This window comes from Solea senegalensis, linkage group LG5 (genome assembly GCF_019176455.1).
Source record: "Solea senegalensis isolate Sse05_10M linkage group LG5, IFAPA_SoseM_1, whole genome shotgun sequence".
In the NCBI taxonomy this organism is placed as follows: domain Eukaryota; kingdom Metazoa; phylum Chordata; class Actinopteri; order Pleuronectiformes; family Soleidae; genus Solea; species Solea senegalensis.
In genome coordinates this window covers 23,525,639-23,549,502 of record NC_058025.1, presented here as the reverse complement: position 1 = coordinate 23,549,502, position 23,864 = coordinate 23,525,639, and the positions used below count along the sequence as shown (strand labels likewise).

General features: G+C 42.8%; 1 protein-coding gene across 12 annotated transcripts in view; it reads left to right on the top strand.

Annotated features, from left to right (window-relative positions):
• arvcfb (ARVCF delta catenin family member b) overlaps nucleotides 1–23,864 on the top strand; it is a 154,163-nt gene that overhangs the window by 77,842 nt on the left and 52,457 nt on the right. For 10 of the 12 annotated variants that reach the window (XM_044025414.1, XM_044025408.1, XM_044025402.1 and 7 more), the window contains 4 exons: nucleotides 4,446–4,604; nucleotides 5,450–5,470; nucleotides 10,925–11,565; nucleotides 17,102–17,607. In XM_044025414.1, coding sequence (XP_043881349.1) covers nucleotides 4,446–4,604; nucleotides 5,450–5,470; nucleotides 10,925–11,565; nucleotides 17,102–17,607 — 1,327 coding nt within the window. The remainder of the gene's footprint in view (nucleotides 1–4,445; nucleotides 4,605–5,449; nucleotides 5,471–10,924; nucleotides 11,566–17,101; nucleotides 17,608–23,864) is intronic. The other 2 variants (XM_044025405.1, XM_044025404.1) reach the window with 1 other exon arrangement.

Below are 23,864 nucleotides of genomic sequence, written 5' to 3'. Positions count from 1 at the left end.
TTACTTGACTATCTCTCCAGCCTCAGACTAGGCCGAGCAGCTTATTGAACGCAGATGATGAATGGGTGTGGATTGAAGGGAGATAGCAGGCCGCTGCTAATTGACACCACTCTATCACTTCATCTCTTGCTTTTGTATGCGACTTATTCCTCCTCCTTTTTCCTTTGTCGGCACAGCGATCTGTTTCAGTCGAGATTAGTTACTATTAGGGAGCTATGTGTCCCTGCGTGGTCTATTGTACTGAAATATAATCCACTGGAAATTGCTTCAGGGCCCTTGTCTCGAGTATTGTTTATAGGCACTGATTGTGTCAGACAATGCTGAGTTATAGATGAGTTCTTAAGTGTCTTCTCGTTCTTTGTCAGATATGCAAAATGCTTTAGCCGCAGTTTGTTGTAATGTAGCAATAGGGCTTTGTTTTGGTGTCGTAGTTGTACTAATAATATAGTACATATTATATTATATTATAGTATATTATGTGTTGGAAGAAGTTTACCCTCCAACCATCAGATCACAATTTCATTTCATCAATCTGATTAGTAATTGCTCTTTTCTGAAGTTTAATTATAGGATCTAAGTTTGTTTGTGTTTCCCCAAATTTCGATTTTTTGACATATAGGGCATTACAAGTGAACAGTACAATATCCTAAAGCAGGTTACCACACGGTTGTATTGGCTAATTCCAGTCATTTCCTCATGATCTTCATGCGTGCACTCTCTCACTCTCTCTTATCTCTTGTACCCCTCTGCCTCTTTATCATTCATCTCTCCCAGATTAGCCATTAACTCACTGTGCCCCACTTCTCCTGCCCTTGAGTAAAGGGTATTCTTTTCCAAGTCTTCCCCCTCGACTCTGAATCAGCCTCGTATTCCCCGGGGACTCGCAGACAACCATGCTAGCTCATAGCCAGACGGCCTTTAATCATTTATTTAAGGGCGGCATCGTCTCGTACAACTCCATTCTCTCGCTCGGCGCGAGCAGAAGCGCAAGGGAAGGTGAATGAGCGACACCGCGTCAAGCTTAGATCAAAATGCCAGTTTGTCAGCAACCCTCTGAGGATGCCTCCGTCTTCTCTTCCTCCCGCCTCTCTGCCAAACACTTTGTCAAGAACGTTGCATACGGAAAAAGTGTAGGATAGCGCTGCATGATTAGAGTCAAAATTATAACAAGTTATTTTTGTTGGGATTTTAAATCAAGCATCAGTTCAATAGTGACTTGGTTATAGATTTAAACTTGCACTGTATAGGAATTTGTGAGGTCTAATTGTGACGCTGCAGGTTGTAACAAATGGAAGGTGAAGTCGGAGAACTGCAGGGAAATGATGAATTCTTCAGCTTCAGCTCATGAATATTCATTCATTTTTAGACAAATGTCTTAATTGCACTTTCTTATCTCAACAAAATGATGCCGTCACCTCGACTGAACAACTTTTTTTAAAAATCTGCTCTGTGTCGTTACTCATGTCAAAACATCACCCTTAAATCAACCCCTGGTTACTGGCTCTGAGTTTAAAAAGCATGTGATTTGATAAGCAGGAGAGGTCGGATGGTGGATGGGATGAAGTAGAAGAAAATAGTGCTTTTATTATTTCCTCCGAGCAACCTCTGGATCCACTAATTGAGCCTTTTAAAGAAATGAAACGCCGTTTGTTTGGTCCACAACTGAAGCGACTTAATGTTCATTGCCTCCCTAACCCTGCCTCCTCCTGTGCAGGAGAAACAACAGTCATGCTATAAGAACCATAAGGAAAACATATATGCAATAAAAAATTGTGTATGTGCCTTGTTTTCATTGGAACATTGCACGATATAAATGGATAATGTGTACAGTCAGCCTGTCCGTCCATTCATACTGCTTATCCTTGCGTGTCCTTGGTTGCAGGGGGACCTGGTGTCTATCACTGTTGATGTTGTTAGGCACGGCTCACCCTGGGCAGGTTGCCCAACTCATAAAATAAGGTCTTATCCACCATTGTTGTCCGCACTGGGCACCGAGTGACAAAGTTAAATCCCATTCATAATTGAATAGAGTAAGGTTTGTTCATTGGAGATGAATAATCACAGTTTTCTGAATACCATTTGAAATGTTGTTTAGCTTGAGGTCAGTTGTAAGAAATATCTTTTCTGCAGCTCATCAGTGGTTGTGTGTAGATGAATGTACCTCTCTCTGTGCAGCAGGTAGCCTTCCTAGTCATTAACCCCAATAATGAGACCTCTCTGCAAGTGTAATGACCGAACAAGGCTCAGTTCAGGGTGCTAATTGACTCAAATTTAGTGGATGGAAAGGAGCAGGTGAACGGTTTTCATATTCCGTGTGAGCCCATGTCTTTTTCCTATAGCGGGGGGACATGGGGAGGCTGGAGAGTTGTTGCGTTAGAGGAAGATCCCTGGCATTGGTGTGCAAACTTTTGACTGATCAACAAGAAAGTGAGGAGAGATCAATGTGGACGGATGGTGTGGGGCCCCGAAGCCAATCAATGGAAAACAATTCACTGAAGTGTCTTCAAAGATGTGAAGAAAACAATCAGACATTCCTTCACAGTGCATCCTCTACAGCTTCAAGAAAACACTGTAAAAAAAACAACAACACCAACAATCTCTCCCTCGCTCCCTCCTCGGCCTTGACTCGGACTCACATCGCAGCTTTTTGTAATTGCTTGGACAAACATGATCCTTTTCCTATTTGTCTGTGACCGTAATTATGTTATTATAATAATAGGAAGTCTATCAGTGTGTTATGAAGATAAAGCGGGTGTTGTTTTGTCAGATACAGCATGTGGAATTAAATTATATTTCCCCCAGGCAGTTGAAGGAACAGGAAGTGCACACAAACAGCCTTAAAAAAAGATTATGGTCACTCGACCTTCCTAGAGTATACTGTACATAAGACTTCCTGCTTCTCCCTTTCCCCATGTATCCACTACAACATCCTACTCCAGCTGTTTCCCTTACCACCCTCTCTATTACGGGAGATTTCCTCTCCCTTTTCATCCCCCATGCTTTTCCTTCCCCCACCACATTATGAGCGCTGTAATTTTGTTACACTCACGCAGAGCAGCGTGCCATGCCAGGGCGTTGCACCTCTGACCACGGACTTCGTATCGTTTTACATCAGCAGGATGTGCAGTAAGAAGCACTTTTCTTTTTCTCACATGTTCACACATGGTCAGTCGGGGCCCCGACGCTCACTTTCATCCTACACCCACGGATGCTTCTCCCTCTCATAGAATCATGACTCAAAAACAGGCCTCCAGCCCTCCTTTTACTCCGTTTCAAGTCTCGAGAGGTGAGGAATTGCTGGCTACGCTGCATTGCAGTGTGTGGATATGTAATAGTGGGGCCAAATAAATCATGAACTGTCACGACAAGAAACAAAATAGAGAAAGTATATTCTTATCGTTTCTTACTTGTTTATTGTACAGACATTGTCAAGAGTACGTGTGCTCACAGATGCATTATTGTGGGTGCTGGAACCAAGTATTGTTTTGCCCAAAGGCAACTGGGTGGTGGATGTCTTTGTATGGTGTCCCACTTTTATTTCAGGGAACTGTATTTCTGGAACTATAACTATGAATTTTCCCACTCCCTCAACAAGTTTTGTTTTCCCCCCGCAGTCTTAAGTAAGTAACCGTAACTCTCTGTAAGCTGGCTCATAAATATCTGTATTCCAGGGACATCTGTGCGCTCTGAGCGCATTTTCTCATGCACGGGTTATATTGTAAAATAAAAATAGTGCTGCACTCGATCTGTTTCTGGTCAATAATATCAGAAATTCAATTTGCCATCAGTTCTATGAACTGATGTAACATTATTACATTTTAATTCAAAGCTGCTGGAGCGTTCTCCTGTTGTCAGGGATTTCCTGTTCAGGGAGTGTTTATTCCATCCTGTGCTTAAGATGATAAATAAAACTATGACTTTTTTGGTTTGTTACAGTAGAGGCGATGGCGGCACGTAGAGAGTAACAGCCCTCATGTGTATTTTTGAGGAATTGAGTACTGTGATAATGAGAAAGTGAGTGACTCTTACAGAACCACAACTTTTAGTACCACGAGTGTTTTCCTTCTCAATTCAACATTTCTTTTTACAAGGTGGGATAGTGTGTATGCAAATGTTCTCTGTATATGATTAGGACACATTTTTGATGGACTGCATATCTTTGACAGTGTGTTGTTTTAAAATACATCAACTGTGATAGTAGGACAGGTTATCTTTCTCTTGACGATTCAACTACTGGGTTTCACACTCAAACTTCCCTTCATTCTCACCGCATACATCATGCTCTATTGTCCTCTGCTGTATTTAAATGTGGCCCATTTAAGGTTTCACCTTCTTGTTTATATAATAGAAAACAACCTGGATGTTGTGCTGGTTTTTACACCTTCTTGTTTATATAATAACAAATGTAGCAGGAGTATATAAGTCTATCTTCTCCGTTTGTGCAGGAGCAGAGCCCCAGCAACGCCACATCCCTGGCCATGATGCAGGAGCCCCAGGAGGTGGTGGAGGAGACTGTCACCATAGAGGAAGACCCCGGCACCCCCACCTCCCACGTCTCGGTGGTCACCTCTGATGACGGCACCACGCGGCGCACAGAAACCAAGGTATGACACGAAGGTGCACCGAGCAATGAATTAGAACAGAGAGCAACTAGGGTTGTACGATATTATCACACACAATTGGCTATAAAATGTATTATCAGATATTGGCAAAAACACAAGATCACGCACCAAGATGTGCCACTGACTACTGATATACTCAGTAGTAGTGATATATATATATATGTATATTGGTTGTATATATGTATTGTATATATGTATATATATATATATATATATATACATATGTACTGTATATATAGATGTATAGATATACTGTATTATCATATTGGATGCATCCCTAAGCGTAACACTTTCTACTGCCAAGCATAATATTGTTTTTGTATGATACTGATTAATGTTAGCATTGTGAAAATGAAAAAGTTTGTTTTCTTTCAAGATGGATTTAGAAAGTCACCGTGTTTCTGACCTGCTGCTTAAGCCGATGGACAGCGTGTTGTACTTTATGAGGCTGATGTTCCTCTACAGTCACACATTAGCAGGAATCCGGAGCGTTTGTATTGTTGTGGCACATGAGCGCTGAACTGAACCGGAAAAAAACCCAAAAAAAAACATATTTCTTCTGAACTGTTTCAATATTGCTTGATTGTAGTTGAAGTAGATCACTTCTTTCAAGCCGCACAGTTCTTTACCTCAAACCTCCTTGGTTTCCATCCTTGAGAATTCTAAATCCCATAATTCCAAAGCTCAGAGTGGTTTCAGCTCCCTCTCATGGCTCAGTTTATTTGGTTATTGCATTATTACGAGCCAAATCCCCCAGTTTTGTGCCTTTTTGAATACTCCTTTGTTGATTTGTCCTCTACTATGTTTTGTTGTTTTTTTTCTATAAGGATGTGTCGGCCAACGTGAAGGTGAGTGGACTTTCATACCAGTATGGCTTTGCCACATTACCACACTGCCATTGTATGTTCGACTCTACAGGCTACAGCAGCAGTGCCTAACACAGTCTTTTTCATCACAAGCCAAATAATGCTCCTGTCTATACTTTTATTAAAGTTCAAGTCACTGCTTGCTGCTTCCACGTCCTGGGATGAGACTCATGCTGTTTTCCGTATTCCTTCTGCTTTCCTTCTCTTTTTGTTCCCATTTGTTTTTGTTTCTGGAACTTATCTTTCAGCATCCCGTAAAAAAACATTGTAAGAGGAGACAAAATAGCATTTTACAATAACACATTATACATCCCTGTAGCAGTATGATCGTGTATGGATTATCATTATAATCTTTAAAACATTTAAAACAACCCCAGCACTTACACGGCACTGTGGAGAGAGGTGTTTCTCTGAGGGTCAACCCCAAATCATGAGAAAATAACACACGTGAAATCACTAATCTGCACCCTCGTCACACCAGCGTGTCCTTGTTCATTGTGTTCTTGGAGTCAGTCCACATTTCACTTCAAATTTGGAATAATGATCACTCTGTAGAACCCACGTCCGATTCTCATTCGGAAACTCGGAAGCACCTACATTTTACGGCATTTTGACGCGCCAACATTATCTGCAGTGTTTTGTTTTGGTATGTGTATGTCGCTACGACGAACAGCTGCTGCGATCGGAGGCTTCTAGAGGAGTGGAGAGCGCCGTGTGGAGCTCTCACTCAGGATACGGGAAAACTGTAATTAAAAAGCCTCACCAGGGAGGGCCTATAGCCCTACAGCCTTTTTTCTGCAAGGGTATTAGCCACACACAACCACACACACACTCATATGATTTAGGAACATGAATAAAGGTTTTTGCTGCTGAGGAAGGGAAGGATAAGGGACCGTTCACATGCAGTGACCATCATCCAGAGGAAGCTCGTGAATCAGTTGTTGAACTATGGGATGCACCTACACACTGCTGTGAGGGAAATGTGCTGCTGATAATCCAGGATTTTGTTACGTGCTAATAGTGGATGCTACAGAAGCACTGTCTTTAAAAGCTTCATCCACATGTTAAGCATGTGTTTCTAGATGTTGCATGTGAATTGCCCCTAAAGACACCTTGTTTCGAATAAGGAAGCAGATTTAAGTTCTGGATGAACTTCAACATTTCTGTGCAGAGAAATGTGCCCTCACTCAGCTGAGAACATGTACAAAGACACCTCTCCACGTGTCTTCCTCACTTTCCCTCTCTCTTCTTCTTCTTCTCCTCCCTGCATATCTTCTGGCTGACTCCCTCTCATGTGTTGCCCCCCCACACACACACACACACACTGCCTTCCCTATCGCTCTCATCATTTTGCAGCGACTCACTTTTATTTATGTTCTTATCTGTTCTTGAGAGCCAAACTCTTGGCATACTGTCTAATGCTAACGCACTCGTTTCCCTTGATGGTTATCCCCTATCTGACTGCTGGAAGATGAAACGCAGAAGCTTCACCCATCTGCCTGATTTGCAGGCAGAAAAAGAAAAAGTTTTTTCGGTGGTAAACATATTTTCTCGTTGATTTAGCATCAGCAGTAATACTGGGTTAGGATAGTGGGGAAGGAGCAGGTGTGGTGGCTCTGTATGAGAGAATGTCTGAGGTTTGTTTGAGGTCAATTATGACGCGGAAGTGTTTTCTACACACGATCAAACACCACGATGTTGGTGTGTGTGTGTGTGTGTGTGTGTGTGTGTGTGTGTGTGTGTGTGTGTGTGTGTGTGTAAGTCCGAGCGCGCGTACCTGGTCAATTAGATCCACGTCCATCCTCCTGTCCCGGCATGCTGTGCTGTCTTTTGGCAGTCACCCAGCCCTGGTTGTCCTGCTGACAGACACGATGAATGGAACGCCAGTCACGTTGGAAGGAAGAGCTAAGCCGGAGCCAATAAAAGCGGCATTCCTCGTCTTTCCTCCTGGATATGAGCTAATGAGAGTCGAGGCGCAAGCTACACAAAGAAATAAAAGCACTTTTGCTTCCCTGCACACACTGGGGAGCCAGTCTTGAGCAGGCGGTAATAAGGTATTTACTCCTCCCTGAATACAGCACAACTCCCAAGCTATTACAGAGGAGCGGCAACAGGGTGAACGTGCATTCCTTGCAGTATTTGGGATCTAAAACCGTTTTTTTAATGGGAGTACATCGAGGGCAGTTGGGTGAGGAATTCTTGGAAGTTTGCTTAACATTTTTAGTTGCATAAGAGCTGCAGCGATTATTTTCCTAATCGATTAATCTGTCGATAATTTTCTTGATTAATCGCATGGCCCATAAAATATACTGTAAGAAAACCTTAAAAAATGTTGACCAGTGTTTGTCAAACCCTCAAATGTCTTGTTTTGTCCACAAACCAAAATTATTCACTTTTAATGATTTCTTTGATAAAGAAAATATGCACATTGAAGAAGCTTAAACAATCTCGCTTTAATCATGAAAAAAGCTTCATTATCAAAATAGTTGTCGAATCATTTAGTAATCGATTACTAATCGATTCATTGTTTCAGCTCCAGTAAGCATTTGTCCTTCAAATCACTCATCCATTGTCATCACATTGGTCACAGACGAGAAAAAGGGATGTATGTGTTCTCAGCCAGACAGTTTCCACGCACAGTTAATTGGAATAGGGTTGCATTAACATTTCACTGGTTTATTTTCGCTAAAAATTCTCTTACACGTTTAAAGTTTCCGTCTCCGTGTCGCAGCATCTTGCATACGTTATTCTTCACGGGCGCATGCAGTCGCGGCAGACGGTGGAAGGGGACACTGTGCCCAGTGCACTGCAGCTACACATGAACACTCGTGTGGTTTCATTTATCTGATGATAATTCTTTGACACACTTGTTTACCACTCACCACAGCCAATCACCCAGCGCGTCCGCCGCTCGGCGAGTGTGACTCACACGCCGCGTGACACGTGCGTCTCAGGCCCACACCCTTATTTATACTACTTTCTATCATAATAGTCATATAATCTGTCATGGCTGATCCATGTGGATGCCCTAAAAATGAATCACAGTCCGCACAATCGCAGCCCGCTTAAGAACACGACTTACTCCCTCGTGCTTTTCCCGCTAACCTCGGGCCACAGTATCCATTTATGCAGTCAGTAAAGTGAATGCCACAGAGGCTGTGAAACTTCTTACGATGCTGTAAAGTGGATAGTTTGACGCCTGCGCCCTCCATTTTTATTTTATTTTTTTTACCAGCTTGGTAAACAGTAAAAGTCATGTGTCTAACTGCCTGTGGCTGACTTTTCTTTTTCTGCCTTACCATGCATGTGCACACGCGCGTAGTACATCCCCATGTACGCGGCGTCACATTATCACGCTCTCCACCGTTTTAACCAATTCTCTTTTAGCCCTGTTTACCCCACTCCGGCATATTACAGAGGCTTTTTTTGACCAACTCCTCCTTACCATTTTCTCTTGCATGACAGTTTAATGCCTTGTGAAGTTCAGCGTACTTCAAAGAGTGTTTGAAAACTGCGTGATGGTTCTCTTTGCAGCCCTTTCAAATTGCCTAAAAAGCAGCTGGGCATATGAAGACTAGCAAGCTGCCGCATTTGCCTCTAGTTCTGGGAGCCAGAAGGAAATAGAATAAATAGAATATTTGATGGTAGAAATATGACGCTACTGAAAATAAAATGTGATAAAATGATCAGATAAGAATAAAAGCATTCTGGCATAACTTTACTTGGATAATTGGGATTCCCAAACCAATAATGTTTGAAAGGAAAAAAAGAAAAAGGAAGATTTTTTATTTCCTAAATGACATTTATCATGTTGATTTAACCGTTTCGTGCAGGGTTTGACATTCGGCTGCTGCAGTCCTCTTGAGAGACAAAGGTTATGAGCAGGGCCCATGATATGAACATCAAAAACAGCCTGGTTTGGCTTGGAGTCCTGATTCACCACCGGGCATTGAGAGGATGGACGTGAGCTTGTTATTAGGAGGCCATACATGTCATATTTAGCTAATGTGAGGTCTTTATTTTTAACCATGCAAAGCCGAGGGAGAATGGCGTACTCAATAATTACTCTGAACATGGAAATGAACCTTGGCTTTTCCTGAAACTGCCTTTGTTATGCGGCTCACAGGCAGTGTGTAATCAAGAACCAAGGACAGCGGAGATTTCTTGTTTTAACCGCGTTAATGAGGATGCTGTTGTGAACAATTGCTGTGTGGTTTTGGTTACTGCACCGCTGTGGTGTCTCGATGTTGTTACATGCCTTTGCATTTTCCCCTAATTGAGATCAAAACGTTGACCTTGGTGGGGGGAAATGAAGAAAGCATATTGCAATTAAGTCGGCTGGTGTTGAAAATGAAATCTATCAGAAAAGGGAATGAGTCTAGTGTTGTTGTTTTTACAAGAAACTCAATCTGTCAGTGTCAAGTAGGAATGAACCTTGTCAGGCACAACACGGACCGCATTAGACCTGCACCCCTGCTGATGACGATTTATTTTCATCAACCTCATTAATTTTGGTGATTAATTTATAGCCGCGGACAAAATAGCCAATTATTGGCCACGACAGAATTCACTGCACAGCAAATTGGTTTCTGTATGAGCGGAGAGCCCATGGATGGAAGAGCGTTCCCTCTCTGTAATTCTTCAGTCAGACAGCAGCAGAGATGAGAAGAGAAGTTACGCAGCTGAAGGATTGAGTGAGCAAGAAGGATAGAAATATGCAGGAGTGGTCATCAGCGATGCCACCCTGCTTCGCTCCTGTGGGGGGTGTAAAGTATCCGTGGCCTCAAGATGTCTCAGTTACAGCACAATCAGTCGACTGAGACGGTGTTTGCAGGATTTTGAGTCAAGGCAGTGTTTTTTCTTACAACAGATAAGAGCAGGTGTAAGGAAAGTGTTCCACAAAAGCCCATCGCTTCATGAATTATCATTTTTAATCCCTTTAATGCGCCATAGTTCTTTTCAGGGTTGAACATTTTGGAAAACCGACTGCTAACGAAATCGACTAAGTAAATGTGTGAGTTTTCCTCATTGATCCCTTTGTGTCTTTGTCATCCTGTTTGATTTTGTGGCATTCTAAGGCTGGAGCCTCACTGAATACATGTACAGTGTGCGATGGCTGCTTTAGTGCTGCGTCTGGTGCAGTGCTGTAGTTTGCAGAGCAGCTGTGGCGGTTATTTCTCTGTTTAACACATGTTTGGACTTGAAAATATGCTCTTAAATACTCTCCCGTGCTCAACCAAATGCCAGGACCCTTCAGTGTGAAGTTCCGCATAAACTGGTCCTGCACATAATTTCACAGAACGTTTAAAGAATAGATTCAGGGCACAGATACACTGATGTGTGCTTGTGATATGTGACAGAGATAGGTGTCAAAACTAGAGTGAAAGGTCATTTTGTTTCCAAATATGCCAAATGTGTATGTGTTCCCTTCTGCAGGTGACTAAGATGGTGAAGACGGTGACCACGCGGACAGTGCGCCAGGTGCCCCTTGGCCCGGATGGCTTGCCCTTGCCGGAGGGCTCCTCCCCACTGGGCAGCTACACGGACTCCATCGACCGGCGCTACATGAAGAACGGAGGCGACCGCTTCATCACGCCTCAGGCGACCTCCACCCTGACGCGCTCCTACAACAACTCCTACAACGATTCATACTGCGAAACCCCTGAGAGCCAGTACATTCGCCACTATGGCCTGCACGACGGCTACGCAGACCTGACGGACAACTACGGCAGTCTGTCACGCGGGGTCAACTTCCGCCCACCGCGCTACCCCTACATGCCCAACAGCTACCGGCCAGAGAACAGCTACACGCTGCCTATTCGCAAGGATGACTATGGCCATGTGGCCCAGCCCCAGGTGCCCATGGGCAGCAGCACTGTGGACCTGAACCGCTCGCAGCCTGAACGCTTCCAGCCTGAACCGTACGGACTGGAGGATGATCGTCGCAGCTTGGGTCCTGAAGAGGAGGAGCCGTATGAGCTGGAGCCCGACTACTCCACTGCTAATCGCCGTACCCTGCAGGGGGCCAACCGGGGCCGCACCCACCGGGAGCCTCTCCGTGATGGGCCCAGAGTCAGGTGAGGAGAACTAGTAACTTAACTAACGTCTGCTAATTGGAACTGCAGATATGTAGAGTATATTGTGTTCATGTTTAAATCCTGACAGATTGTGTTGTGGCTGAAGGTTGCAGCCAACTGGAACTTGAAGGAGATCATTTTGTTCTTGAGCATGTACTGTATGCATAGTTTTATTTTCATGGCGGAAAGAGTCTTCTTGTTAATATACATGAGTGCAGAGTTTGCCCTGACACTGAAGGAGAGTAGGAATATGATTGTCTTGCTCTTGTTATAAAAAACACTACCCTACACCATGCGTGCCCAAGTAAACAGAGGCCTATTGTCCTCGAGCAGCTCGCTCCATGAAGCGTTTAATGAAAAAACATGTCTTTGATTAATGTTTTGTACAAAGTTACCGAGCTTGTTGTAAAGGTTACGAATGATTGGAGATGTGACCGTGGATGAAAGGGAGGAAAGAGAGGATGAAAGAGAGTAGATGCGTTTTTATGCAGCCTTTGTTGAGGGCAGTATGAGCATGTTAGCTGCTACCAATACGATCCCAGAATGAACTCTTGACTGCCTAATATCTCCCAGACACTTCATTGCTGCCCAAACGTGGGCTTGTAACGCATGCCCACCCACAAGTGAAGCAGAGGTTTGAAGTTGAGTTGGTGGAAAGTGCATTTTAAAGACTTCCTTTTGAACATTGATCTGTGGCGGGTGTTTTTTTTTTTTTTAAATATCTGCACTTTGCTCCCAGTCTTAGGGCAAAATGTTCCATTTCCACTGCCAGAGCTCTAAAAGAATAGAATTTAAGCTTGGTTTATACTCACCTCTAATGCAAATCTAATGCAAAGGTGCCAGCACATTCTACTATCACTTTTGAGAGCTCCAAAAGGTCCAAAAGCAGTTACAAGACCAGAAAGACAATCACATCTTTCTGGCATCTCAGAGAGGAGCTTTAATGGGGTAATGAACAAAGACACACAGGTAAGAGGGGACGTATAAGCTGCATAAAAAGTCACAGCAACTTCCCTCATCTGTGACATCAAAACTCAAATGTATAAATGAAAGAACAGCGATTCACTCTATTCTCTATTCTAAAGTAACTATTGAATGCATCTGCAGACTTTTTGTCGTCGACTCCCTGCTTAGCCACAGTTTCTTTCCCTGTCACCGAGCAGTTCAGAGCATGTTGATGCTTTAAGAGGTCAGACTGGGAAGAGTGTGGGTCTCAGCCTGTGTCACCGTTAATCATGTGACACAGCAACCAGGTTTGTTTGCGTCTTGTCAGCGCAGTAGTTTGTTTTGCTTCTTAATTCAGCGTATGTAAACGCGCTCTGATTTGCAGGCGCCCAGCTGGATCTAAAGGCCCCTCCGCTGATGTATACGAGGCAGGAAAAGAGCAGATGCCTCATCAGACCGCGTCTTTACACACTTTGGACTTTGGCTCTCATGCACGCACGCACGCACACACACAAACACACACACACTCAGTCAGAATCCACATCCTCAGAAAATGAGTCACACTTTTTTCCCGACCAAGTGAGAGGCACTTGCTGTGACAGGCAATTTGTAGCCTGCCTTACATGTGTCACAACACAGCCCTAAGTGCTACATACACCCCTTCAGCAACACACACACACACACACACAAATCAGCACACTCACAGATGACACACACGCACACTTCGACAGCTGCTCACGTGAAGCCACACACGACTGACTGCCGCCTGAATAATTGCAGCAGCAAATAAAAACACAAATGTTTGTCATGCTCTCATATCTGCTGACATCAAAATATCATGATACTATAAACCTTTATATATACTGTATATATTTTTATATATATATATATGTGTATATATATACACATATATATATATATATATATATATATATATACATACATATATATATATATATATATATATATATATATATATATATATATACATATATATATAAATATATATATATATACACCCCCATATATATATATATATATATTCTTCCCAAAAAGGAAGTTGCAGCCCCAAAGTGCTGTAATGAAATTGGGAACCAAAGTTGTTTAATTACAGTTTATCGTTGCCTTGCAAGCCCTTAATTATCCACCACTGAAAATTAAGATCTTCAGTACCAAAAATGTCTTTTTGTTGTGTCACTGCTGTGGAATCCTTCTTGCGTTAGCATATGCATGAGAATGCTGACGTATCTGTGGCCGAGTTTGTGAGGTTCAGGGTGCGTGAGGACACCTCTGTCTTGGATTTGGACGATGAAGTACGTGTCTGTCTCATGTCTCCCTTTCACTGTCTGGATGTGAGTGCGTTGTGCTTTCTCCTTCGGTCCAGTTTGTGTGCATGAGCACCGCTCTGCACACGTGTGTCGTGATTCCCTGGTGATTAATAGCCGCTTTTGAACTCTGACAAACTACAGTGGCATCTTTATGCTTCGTCTGTGATAGCTTCGCTCTCCTTGTGTGACGTGCTCCACTCGACCTGCTCTTGGGCACCCAGGCATCAACACACGTAAATACACATTTGCTTGTCATTTAATGGAGAGGAAGGGGTTTCATTCCGATCCAGTGGTGTCTGCAGGGAACAGCCTGTGGAAGGGATGTGATCCTCATCAACTCAGCCCTCTTTCAACCTGCCAAGACGCTTTCTCTCTAGAGCCAAATACTCAGTATACTATTAAACATCCCTTCTGTCATGTTTGAGGTCTCTCAGAAGTGTCCCCTATAATTATCGAAGAAACTAATAAGCAATGTGTCTCGCCTTTGATTGAATCAAAACATGTCGTCAATGCTGTCAAAACAGGCTGACAAATTACAAAGAGGCAGGACATAAACGCTCCGTTTTTTTCCCTTCTTTGTTTTCTGTCCCACAGAGACGCATATAAAAAAAAAACGATTGCCCGTAATTCATAAATGCACAGTGTGCTCGGCAGTCATCGAAGAGCTCATAAACGTCGCGGAGATGGAATGTGAATGCATCAGATGTAAACATTGGCTCGCAGAAGAAAAGTTCGGGCGCCGCCACAATTGTAGGACGATGAAGTTATTGAGAGACGATCAAGGAGATCATGTGACAAAGACTAGATGAGAAACAAATGCTGCAGTTTGTGTCAACCTCATATCGACAGTGTCGGTTATCTTTTACTCGGTGCTTTGTGTCTTAGAACAAAACAAGCGCGCCCACCCATTTGTAGACAGAGGCACAGGAATAGCCCGGACATTCAGCGGGCTCAATTAAAATGAGGAGAGTGATCCGCTGTAATCATGCTCGGAGCATTGCGTCTGGCAGTGGACAGCCTTTTCACATCCAATGAATTGACCCCCCCCTCCTTACACACAATGGTGCCAATTTAAATGCAAATCCTGACATTCCCATCAGTCAGCGTCACGAGGCATGCTCTACCGAAGGCCCTGTTGCGTCGGACCGGATCTTAATGAGTCAACATCTGCACAAGTGTACGTCCTGGTCTGTGTGTGAGAAAAAAGTGTGGGGAAATAGAGAGGGTATGTGTGGTAGAGGCGAGGGTGATTTACTAGCGATCTATTAGACGACAATGATGGTGAGCTTTCTCTGAGAGTCTAAGTCCTGCCCTTGTTGCTCTGCATTTAAATGTATGGATTGTCCATCTGACTTCTTCGCACGTGTGCATCGCCTCTGACTTTGAAGGCGTTTGGCGTGGAAATGCGAGAGATATCGCTGAAAGAGCAGCTTGCCCCTCCTGAAACAGGTGCATATTGAACGGGTACTGCACATGTTACATCTTTCTGTCTCACTAAGACCAAAGAGAGGCAGAATAATAGCATCAAGAGCAACAAATGTTATGCATTGCTATGCAAATATAATATAAATTGTCCAGTCCTCACTGTGTGGTGTGTGGTTGATGGTTGATCGTCAGTCTCCATTCGCTATGTGGAAACTCCTTGAAGCAATTTGTCAGGCTTGCCAGATTTGTCCAATCTAGCTGGAGGTTGTGACGACTCCAGCCAATCACAGGCCAGGACAGAGTTAAGGCAGCAGGGTAAAAAACAATTCACCAGAGAGAAGGAGAAGGAGAAGGAAAAAGAGCAATATAGGAAAGGTTCAGTGGTTAACCTGTAAACAAGAAACAGAGCAAAATGATGGTTTTTTTTGGTTATCATTTCCTTTGTCATCTCAATTCAAAATGCAGAGCGATTCTCCAACTATAAACTCTTGAACTCTGCTTTACTTGTTTATTTACGGTGCTTCGATCCAAACGTTTTCCCTCAATTGGTTTAGTTCCGTTTAAAAAATCTCCCCGAGCACATTGCAACACATAATTAACGCCAAACTCATTAAAAATTATTGCTGGGCGTGGAATTCCCTGCCAACCACCAGCTTTGACCACCATTCTGTTCTACCACCAACCACCGTACATCAAAGATGGTGAGAGGAGACCGGCTGAATGTTGTGACGAGGGTAAACAAGTCCCCGAGCTGGGTGTGGAGAAGGACTTTGCGTTTGTACACAACCCTAATTAAATTCCTTCCTCCGTGTCTTAACTTTTCTTACCCAAACATTCTCCCCGTCCCAACTCACTGGTGTGCCTTGAGAAAGAAAAGTTTTGTGACTCTGCGGAGCATTTTTCTGACAGTTAGAAATGTGAGTCCCCTGACTCAGTTGTTGCCAGTTCAAGTGAAAAATGATCCCTGTGATTAAAGACTCGTAAGTAATATGAGTATATCAAACTCCAGAGTGTGGATCACAGACACTGAGAGGCTTGGGACACAAAGCTTTTTCCTTTGTCGGAAAATTAATATAGCTCAACCCTGTTTAGGCCCCCAGCCTGAACACTAGAAATGACAATGAGGCTAATGCTACCAGAGATGTCCCGGAGAGATCATCATTAACATTTTAGCAACTGCATGATAGTTCGGCACTGTGAGCAAAGGAAGCCCCGGGGGCATCGGAGGGCTCAAAGTCGTCCCTGGGGGACAGCACAGCTCCTTCTCTGTCCCCTGAAGGAAAAGTCATCAAATCCATTCGTGACTGAATGTGACGGTTTAAAAAAAAAGAAAAGAAAAAGACTTCACAAGACCTTTCCTTCAAAGCTTTGTCTTTGGTGGTGCCTTTTTTCACGCTTTCCTTGTGAACTGCCTAGTTTTCCTTTGTGCAATCGCTTCCTGTGTCTCAATCACTTTCACTATGTCGTTTGAAGTCTGGTGTGTTTGTTGCTACCACCTGACAGGTAGGAATAATAAGGAGGTTGCTGTTTACTGTGCCACCGCCGTCCTTTAGAGAGTCCTGCATTAAAGACGGATCCAAAGCACAGTCCAACACGTCTCCCCTTCTCTCTTTGTCCGTTTCCTCCATTATCGCACACATCTTTTAACCTCTCACCCACCCTCTCTTCCGCTTTCCCTTTTACCCTCATTAGTCAGTGGCTCTCACCTCAGTTGGCTTCTCTGAAAGTCTGTCTTGCGGCTGAATAATTCCTCTCTTGGACAAATCTGTCTGAGTCACCCTCCATTTGCCTCGTCCATCTCCTTTGTCCTCACCGTCCTCTTTTCTGTTGTCTTCCAGGGGGTATGCCGATGACCACATTGAGGCAGAGATGATCGATGAGCGCCATCCTTACATCCATGGCATTTATTCAGCGCCGCTGGCCCAGCCAGAGAGGGGTAGCATGGCCAGCCTGGATCGCATGGGTGGCCGGCGCTCACCCTCCATTGACAGCATCCGCAAGGACCCGCGCTGGCGTGACCCAGACCTCCCCGAGGTCATCGCCATGCTGGGCCACCCCATTGATCCGGTCAAGTCGAACGCCGCCGCCTACCTGCAGCACCTGTGTTATGAAAATGACAAGATTAAAAAGGATGTGCGTCAGCTGAAGGGGATTCCTGTTCTGGTGGGGCTCCTGGACCACCCCAAATCCGAAGTCCACCGCAAAGCCTGTGGAGCCTTGCGCAACCTCTCCTACGGCAAGGACAATGACAACAAGGTGGCCATCAAGAACTGCGATGGCATCCCCGCGCTCGTGCGCCTGCTGAGGAAGACCAACGACATGGAGGTCCGAGAGCTCATCACCGGTAAGAAGAAACACTTTTCATGTTGCAGTAAACAACAGTCACACAAAAAAACGTGGGATGAGATACCGCCAAGTTTTAACCAGACGTTTCAAAACATAATGCTTCAACTGACATTTGCAGCCCTCAATCACATCCTTGTCAACTGACAACAGTGAAGGACATCTCTCTTTACAGCATGTTGCCATTGTTTAGTGAAGCTTTTTACTCCTACACATTTTTTAGTATTGTATCGGCTCATCTCTACTGAAAAGACAACTAGTTCTTAGAAACATCCAAATCTGATGGTTTCTGATCATAGTATTGTTTTAAATACATACAATGTGTATTTACTTAAACATACTTACAATACTATGGTGTCACTGACTGCAGGTTCACACAAATAAGCATGAAAGTGACATGATAGCAGTTGAATTCACCAGTCTTTTTCAAACACATTTATATATACTGACTTTGTTGCCATAATCCTAGACTCACGACTGCGAGTCATAGGAGATCAGGAGGAACAATGTCTTATTCCCTGTCCCTGATCAGATGATTCATACTAATCTTACACTTGACCACAGTATGTGATACTTTTGTATCTCGGTCATCAACAAAGGGCAGGAAATGTTAATGAGACGCCAATTCATCCAAAGTACTGTACCCAGTCTGTAGGTCACAGAACACTACACTTTAAAGTGATTTAAACTCTTTCCAAGTCTTTTTTTTAGTCTCATTTTATTAAAATGGTAATATTTATTCAAAGTAAGCAACGTATTGCCTGGCTAAACCACTGTGAAACCACTGTGAAAACTGTGAATATAAAAAGAAATGCCTTGCATTCTAATAATTATAGTAGCAATAATAATAATAATAATGATAATAATAATAATAATAAAAAGACATTTATTTGACTTGATTTGATAAGACAGTGCTGCAAGAAAAAAGAAAATAGAGGGGCTCTCCATGGAAACGCTAATTAACACTGATATCAGAGTGGGAAAAAAGCAGTTGTAACTGCATTGTGTAAAGAAATGTGTCCTTTAAAAGAAGCTATTGATTCAAACTGTCAAAACAGAGTGTGAATGTGTGTATGTACAGGTATTACTAATGTTATGAGGACCTAAATCTGTTTTACACAGTCAATGACTCCATTTTAAGGTGAAGACATGTTTTATGGTTAGATTGAGGTTAAGGTTAGGGTTAGGGTAAATGTCAGGGTCAGGGTTAGGATGAGGCCAGTAGTAATTGTGGTTAAGGTTAGAGTAAGGAAATTAGTTCCAGGAAATGAATGTAAGTCAATGCAATGTCCTCTAAAGTCATGGAAACAGTGAAACTGTCTCTGCTTATCCCCGACCCTATACGTGGCTGTTATGCACACTTTGCAACCCGAGCAAGGGCCTTTGTTTTCATTGAATGCGTTTGGAAAAATAAGAAGTGTCGTGATATTGAAGTTTCCAGCGCCACCCAAGACCAAAAATGTTGACGCTGCGGTTGTAAAGAATGGACATCAGTGTGAGATAATGGCCATCCACAGCTTCCATTCAAAGGCATTGACAGTGATACCGATCCTTAAATCCCAGCATCTGGTGACCTGGTGTCGGCGCGTGTGTGAATGTGTTTCCTTTGGTGTGACAAAGATGTCACGCTGAGCGATGACTGTGCCACAGCAGAAATGATCGCCTTTACAGCATCGTGTTGCTCCTCATCGCAGCTAAAAATAACGCTGCACCATAAGACAAGGAGGACAGACCAGAGGGAGGCTTTCTACCCTTCCCCCCCGCTCATTATCTACCCTCTTTCACTCAATCAAGATTTTGTTTTCTCTCCTTGATTCATTATCTGCACTCTCGCTCTCTCGCTCCCTCTTTAGGTTTCCACAGCCAGTGGCCCCAGTGAAAACAGGCCAGTCACAATGCGAGCTCGGCTTACAGCCTCAGCTCGTGTGGCTAGAATTGGCCGTGTTTTTCTACAATTAAATATAATTGGGGGGGTTTAAATAGAGGCCCCTTTTCCTCAGCCCATGTGTGTAAAACCACAGAGAGCTCTGCAGGGAGAAATGGGTGATTTTTTTTTTTTCCATCACACAAGACAGACAGACTAGAAGCTCTTATTTTTAGAGCTCTGTGCTGTTTAGTGTAATTCTATTTCCCCTCCTGGTAGGCTCTGGGCTGTTTGTGCCCTCTGGTAATTACCTCCGTGGAAATGGAGATGATGAAGCAGATTTGTCTGCTGGTTTTCCTGAAGGAGACGTCTAAGTCTGGTGCACTGCCAGTCAGACAGACGCTCTGCTGCGCACGCGTGTCATCCGGATGAGGAGTGCACGAAGTGCAAGTTGGCGAGCCGTAAAGATGATCGGCGACGACGTCTAGACACACGTCTGTGACTGCTCTAAGCTTTTTCTATGGAGTGGCTGAGCGTCGAGCAAGTGGATAATAAGATACACATAGTGTACAAGACACACAATGTACATTACATCATTTATATGGATCAGTGCAGCTTTAAATGTTAAACTTATATTTATAACATGTTAAGGAATTGTAAAAAAATTATATTTTAACAGTAGATCAAACCAGTGGTATCACCTTTATATGAACAGAAGGTATTTATTTATTGATTGCTTTAAAAGCAGAACGTCTATAATTAATCAGCATTGTGTGAACTCAGTTGACAGATGTGTTTTAAAGTTACACACTTGCCATTGTTAGTGTCATTAACAATGCCGGTGTTGTCAATGTCAAGTTAAGTTAAGTGGATTTAAGTTAATTACAGAAACACTACACGGTCTGTACTTGTAAATCACCACAGGTTTGTTGGCAGTGTTGTCTTTAAAGGCATTTTAAGGACAATCAAGAAATGTTAATAATGTGCTGGATTGTATTTGGGAATACTGTGAGTGTGGACAATATACATATATATATATAATTGAGTTATATTTGTTTGTTTGTTTTGCAATTCTTGCTCCGGCTACTTAATCTTACAAACACAGGCACTGGTGCATTACAAATGATTCTTCCTGTAAACACGCTGATCAATGACTTTTCAGTCAAACAAGCGGCGTCATATCCATCGTGCTCCTGACACTGACTGCACCCAATTACATTTTTAATGACTGGATTATTTTACGCTCAGTATTTTGGCCTCAGCTCTGTTTCAGCACATAGAGTAGTCTGTGTGTGTGTGTGTGTGTGTGTGTGTGTGTGTGACTCATCGTTATGGAGAGCGTACCTTTAATGGTGAAATATAAATAAAGCAGGATGTTGGTGATATGGCGTGCCATAAATAAACACCGAAGTTGGGGAAGTTCATGTCTTTCTGCTTTGGATGAAGATGGATGAACAATGAATGAGGCGCATGTAAATGCAGTGGATCACCGCTCTAGATTATTGTTTATTTTTTATTTTTTATTTTTTACTGTGAATGAAAGCTTATGCTCACTGTATGCGATCATAATATCATCACTCAGTAAAATGCCTGTACTATTGTTACAAAAATGGTGATGGATTATTAGTTTGCAAGCGGCAATTTACAGATTATTTTGATTGAATTGATTCATCTGTTGATTATTTATTATTTACTATTATTATTATTTTATTATCATCGTTTGGTCCATAAAACGTTAAAAATGTTGATCAGTGTTTTTCAAATGTCTCGTTTTGTCCACAAACCAAAATGATTCACTTTTAATGATTTCCAAAGAAAATATTCACATTTAAGAAGCTAAAACAAGCAGAAATCTTGTTTTAATAATGAAGAAAGCTTCAAAACGTTTCAATTGATTATCAAAATAGTTTCAAAAAAAAAAATAGTTCAAAAATCCCATTTTTAAATGGGAAAATAGGTACATTTTTGTCAACAAGGTAGTCCTCCATATTGTTCTCTACTTGGTACAGTAGTTGCAGTAAGAGGCAGTAGTATCATTACGTGTGTTTGTCCCCAATAATAACATATAAAAAAAACAATTATCTACCTTTATGGTTATTTCTTGTCCAAACTTAACTAACACGAGGATCCGGAATGCAGAATGAGAGTAAACATCTAGGGGCACGTCTGGAGGTTCCCCACTGTGCTCTCAAGGACACAAGTCGACATTTGCTGTATCAGAGTCTCACACTGAGGAATCCTGAGGTGTCCTTCTCTCCTCCCTCTGTCATGTTTCTCCAATGCACCATTTTTTTCTCCCACCCTTTGTCTTTACCAGTGTGAGTGTGATGGATGGCATGCAGGGGTGAGGAGGAGGAGGAGGAGGAGGAGAACGGTAATGGGCAGAACTAAGTTAATAGCCCTGCTTGAGGAGCAACATGCCTGCCACTGGTGCCTGGCAAATTCAATTAGCCGCAGCCACAGATTCAGTCCCATTCCCAGTCCCTGTCCCAGTCCCTCCTGCCCTCACTTCCAGGTATTAGAGAGAGAGAGAGAGAGAGGCAGAGGAGTAAATAGGGAAATGAGTAAAGCTCTGGTTTCCCCTGAGCTCACAGCTCTCCTGCTCTGCCCTACATTTTATTTACACGCACAGTTTTGATCGAAGCATCGTTGGCTCATGGCGGACAAAATGCTGACAAATAGCCGACAACTGAAAACTGCCAGTTGGCGCTGGCAGTGGATGATTGAAGCGGCAGGTGATGGTGCACATGTTCAACCTGCCCTGTGGCAAGATTGCAGTGAAGACGAAGAAAACAGAAATCAAGGAAAAAGGCTTAAATGTTTACCATCTCTGCATTTTCTCCTGCTTATGGAAATTCAAGCATGGAAGTTTATTATTTTTTTGTTATATATCACAATTTATTTCTTTATTTCATTTCACGCAGCATTTCTACACGGTTTTCTTCATGACCAGCCCGGCCAGGCTGTTTACCCCTTTAGAGCGTTTTTTGGCAGATAAACAACATTAATAAACCAGACGCTGAAAAAAAGTTTGACATAGTTATGAAAGGTCATGGTTAAAGCCTTGGAATTTGATATTTATGACCCTGCTGGGATTTTATTAGATAGCAAACTTTGGAGAAAACAAACCCACACGTTGAAGTAAAACATTGCCAGACAACTTTCTTATCATCTTGCTCGACAGCAAACTCAGAGTAGTCACATCATCTCTGAAGTTACTTCAAATGTGGGTGATAATGATGACTTAGCCCTTTGGCAAAGAAAATAAACCTATTAGTTTGTCTTTTCTTTCTTTTTATTTGAGTGCAGGACACAAGCGAAAAAAAAGGGACTATAAACAAGACAGAAAAGAAGAAAACAACACAGAAATGGGTCAGTGAGTCACGATAGTCAGAGTTTTTCATTCCTTGTTTGTCATTTTATGAAGTGGCTCCTCATGTAAGATCATACACATGCAATACATGCATAAATGTACACATTCAAATACTTAAAATGTGCTTATTTCCCTTTCAAAATCAGGCTTTGTTGTGGTTTTTCGAGGGATATGAGTTCAGTCACTGCGGTTGTTTGTCTGCTCCTCCTATTACGACAACTACTGCCGGTTGTTATTGCATTAGCTGTCCAAAGCTGAAGTCCAGAGTCCCCTTGTGACACTCTGCGCTTCTAACTTCCTCTCTCACGTTGAGTCTGCGGAGCATTTTGAGACGAGGTGTCACGTTGAGTGATTCTGATTCCACCAGGCCGGGCAGTGTTTCAGCCCAAAGTGCTGGAGGTAATGGTGGAGAGCCAGAGGGGGTTGTTGGGCATCAAAGCTTAGGCTACATCCATACTACTCTGTTTTTGTTTAAAAACACACACAATTCTGCTTCAGGCTGTCATCCACAAAGAAGTTTAAAAAAGCTGTCGGCTCCATTTTAGTGTAGATGAGCAATAAGTGAGACCTTTAAAAAAGACGTTGCTGCCACAAACATGAATCTTAACTCCGGTATCTTGATTTGACTGACAACACCTGCTTTATCGTCTGTTTACAAAAGGTGACACTGTGCTGTTGAAGAAGAGCTGAAACTAGCGATTCAGACCATTAACTCCTCATTTCCCCTTAGATTTCCACTCTAAATGACTGCTTTTTGAAACCAGCACAGTGGTCCCCTGGTGGCTGTTCAGTATAATATTACTTTTGCATTGGTGTTCTCAGGAGAAGTGAAAGATGACTTCCACTTTTATTATCCTGTCTATGGCTTTACACTGTCTATATACTCTCAAAGTCAGACTAACACAGCTAGATAATTGCGATTAGGAGTACATTTGCTATTGCATGTACAGTATATGTTCAAAATGTGGCCCCAAACTGGCACAACTATAAAATAAATAAAATATAATAAACTCTCTGAAAC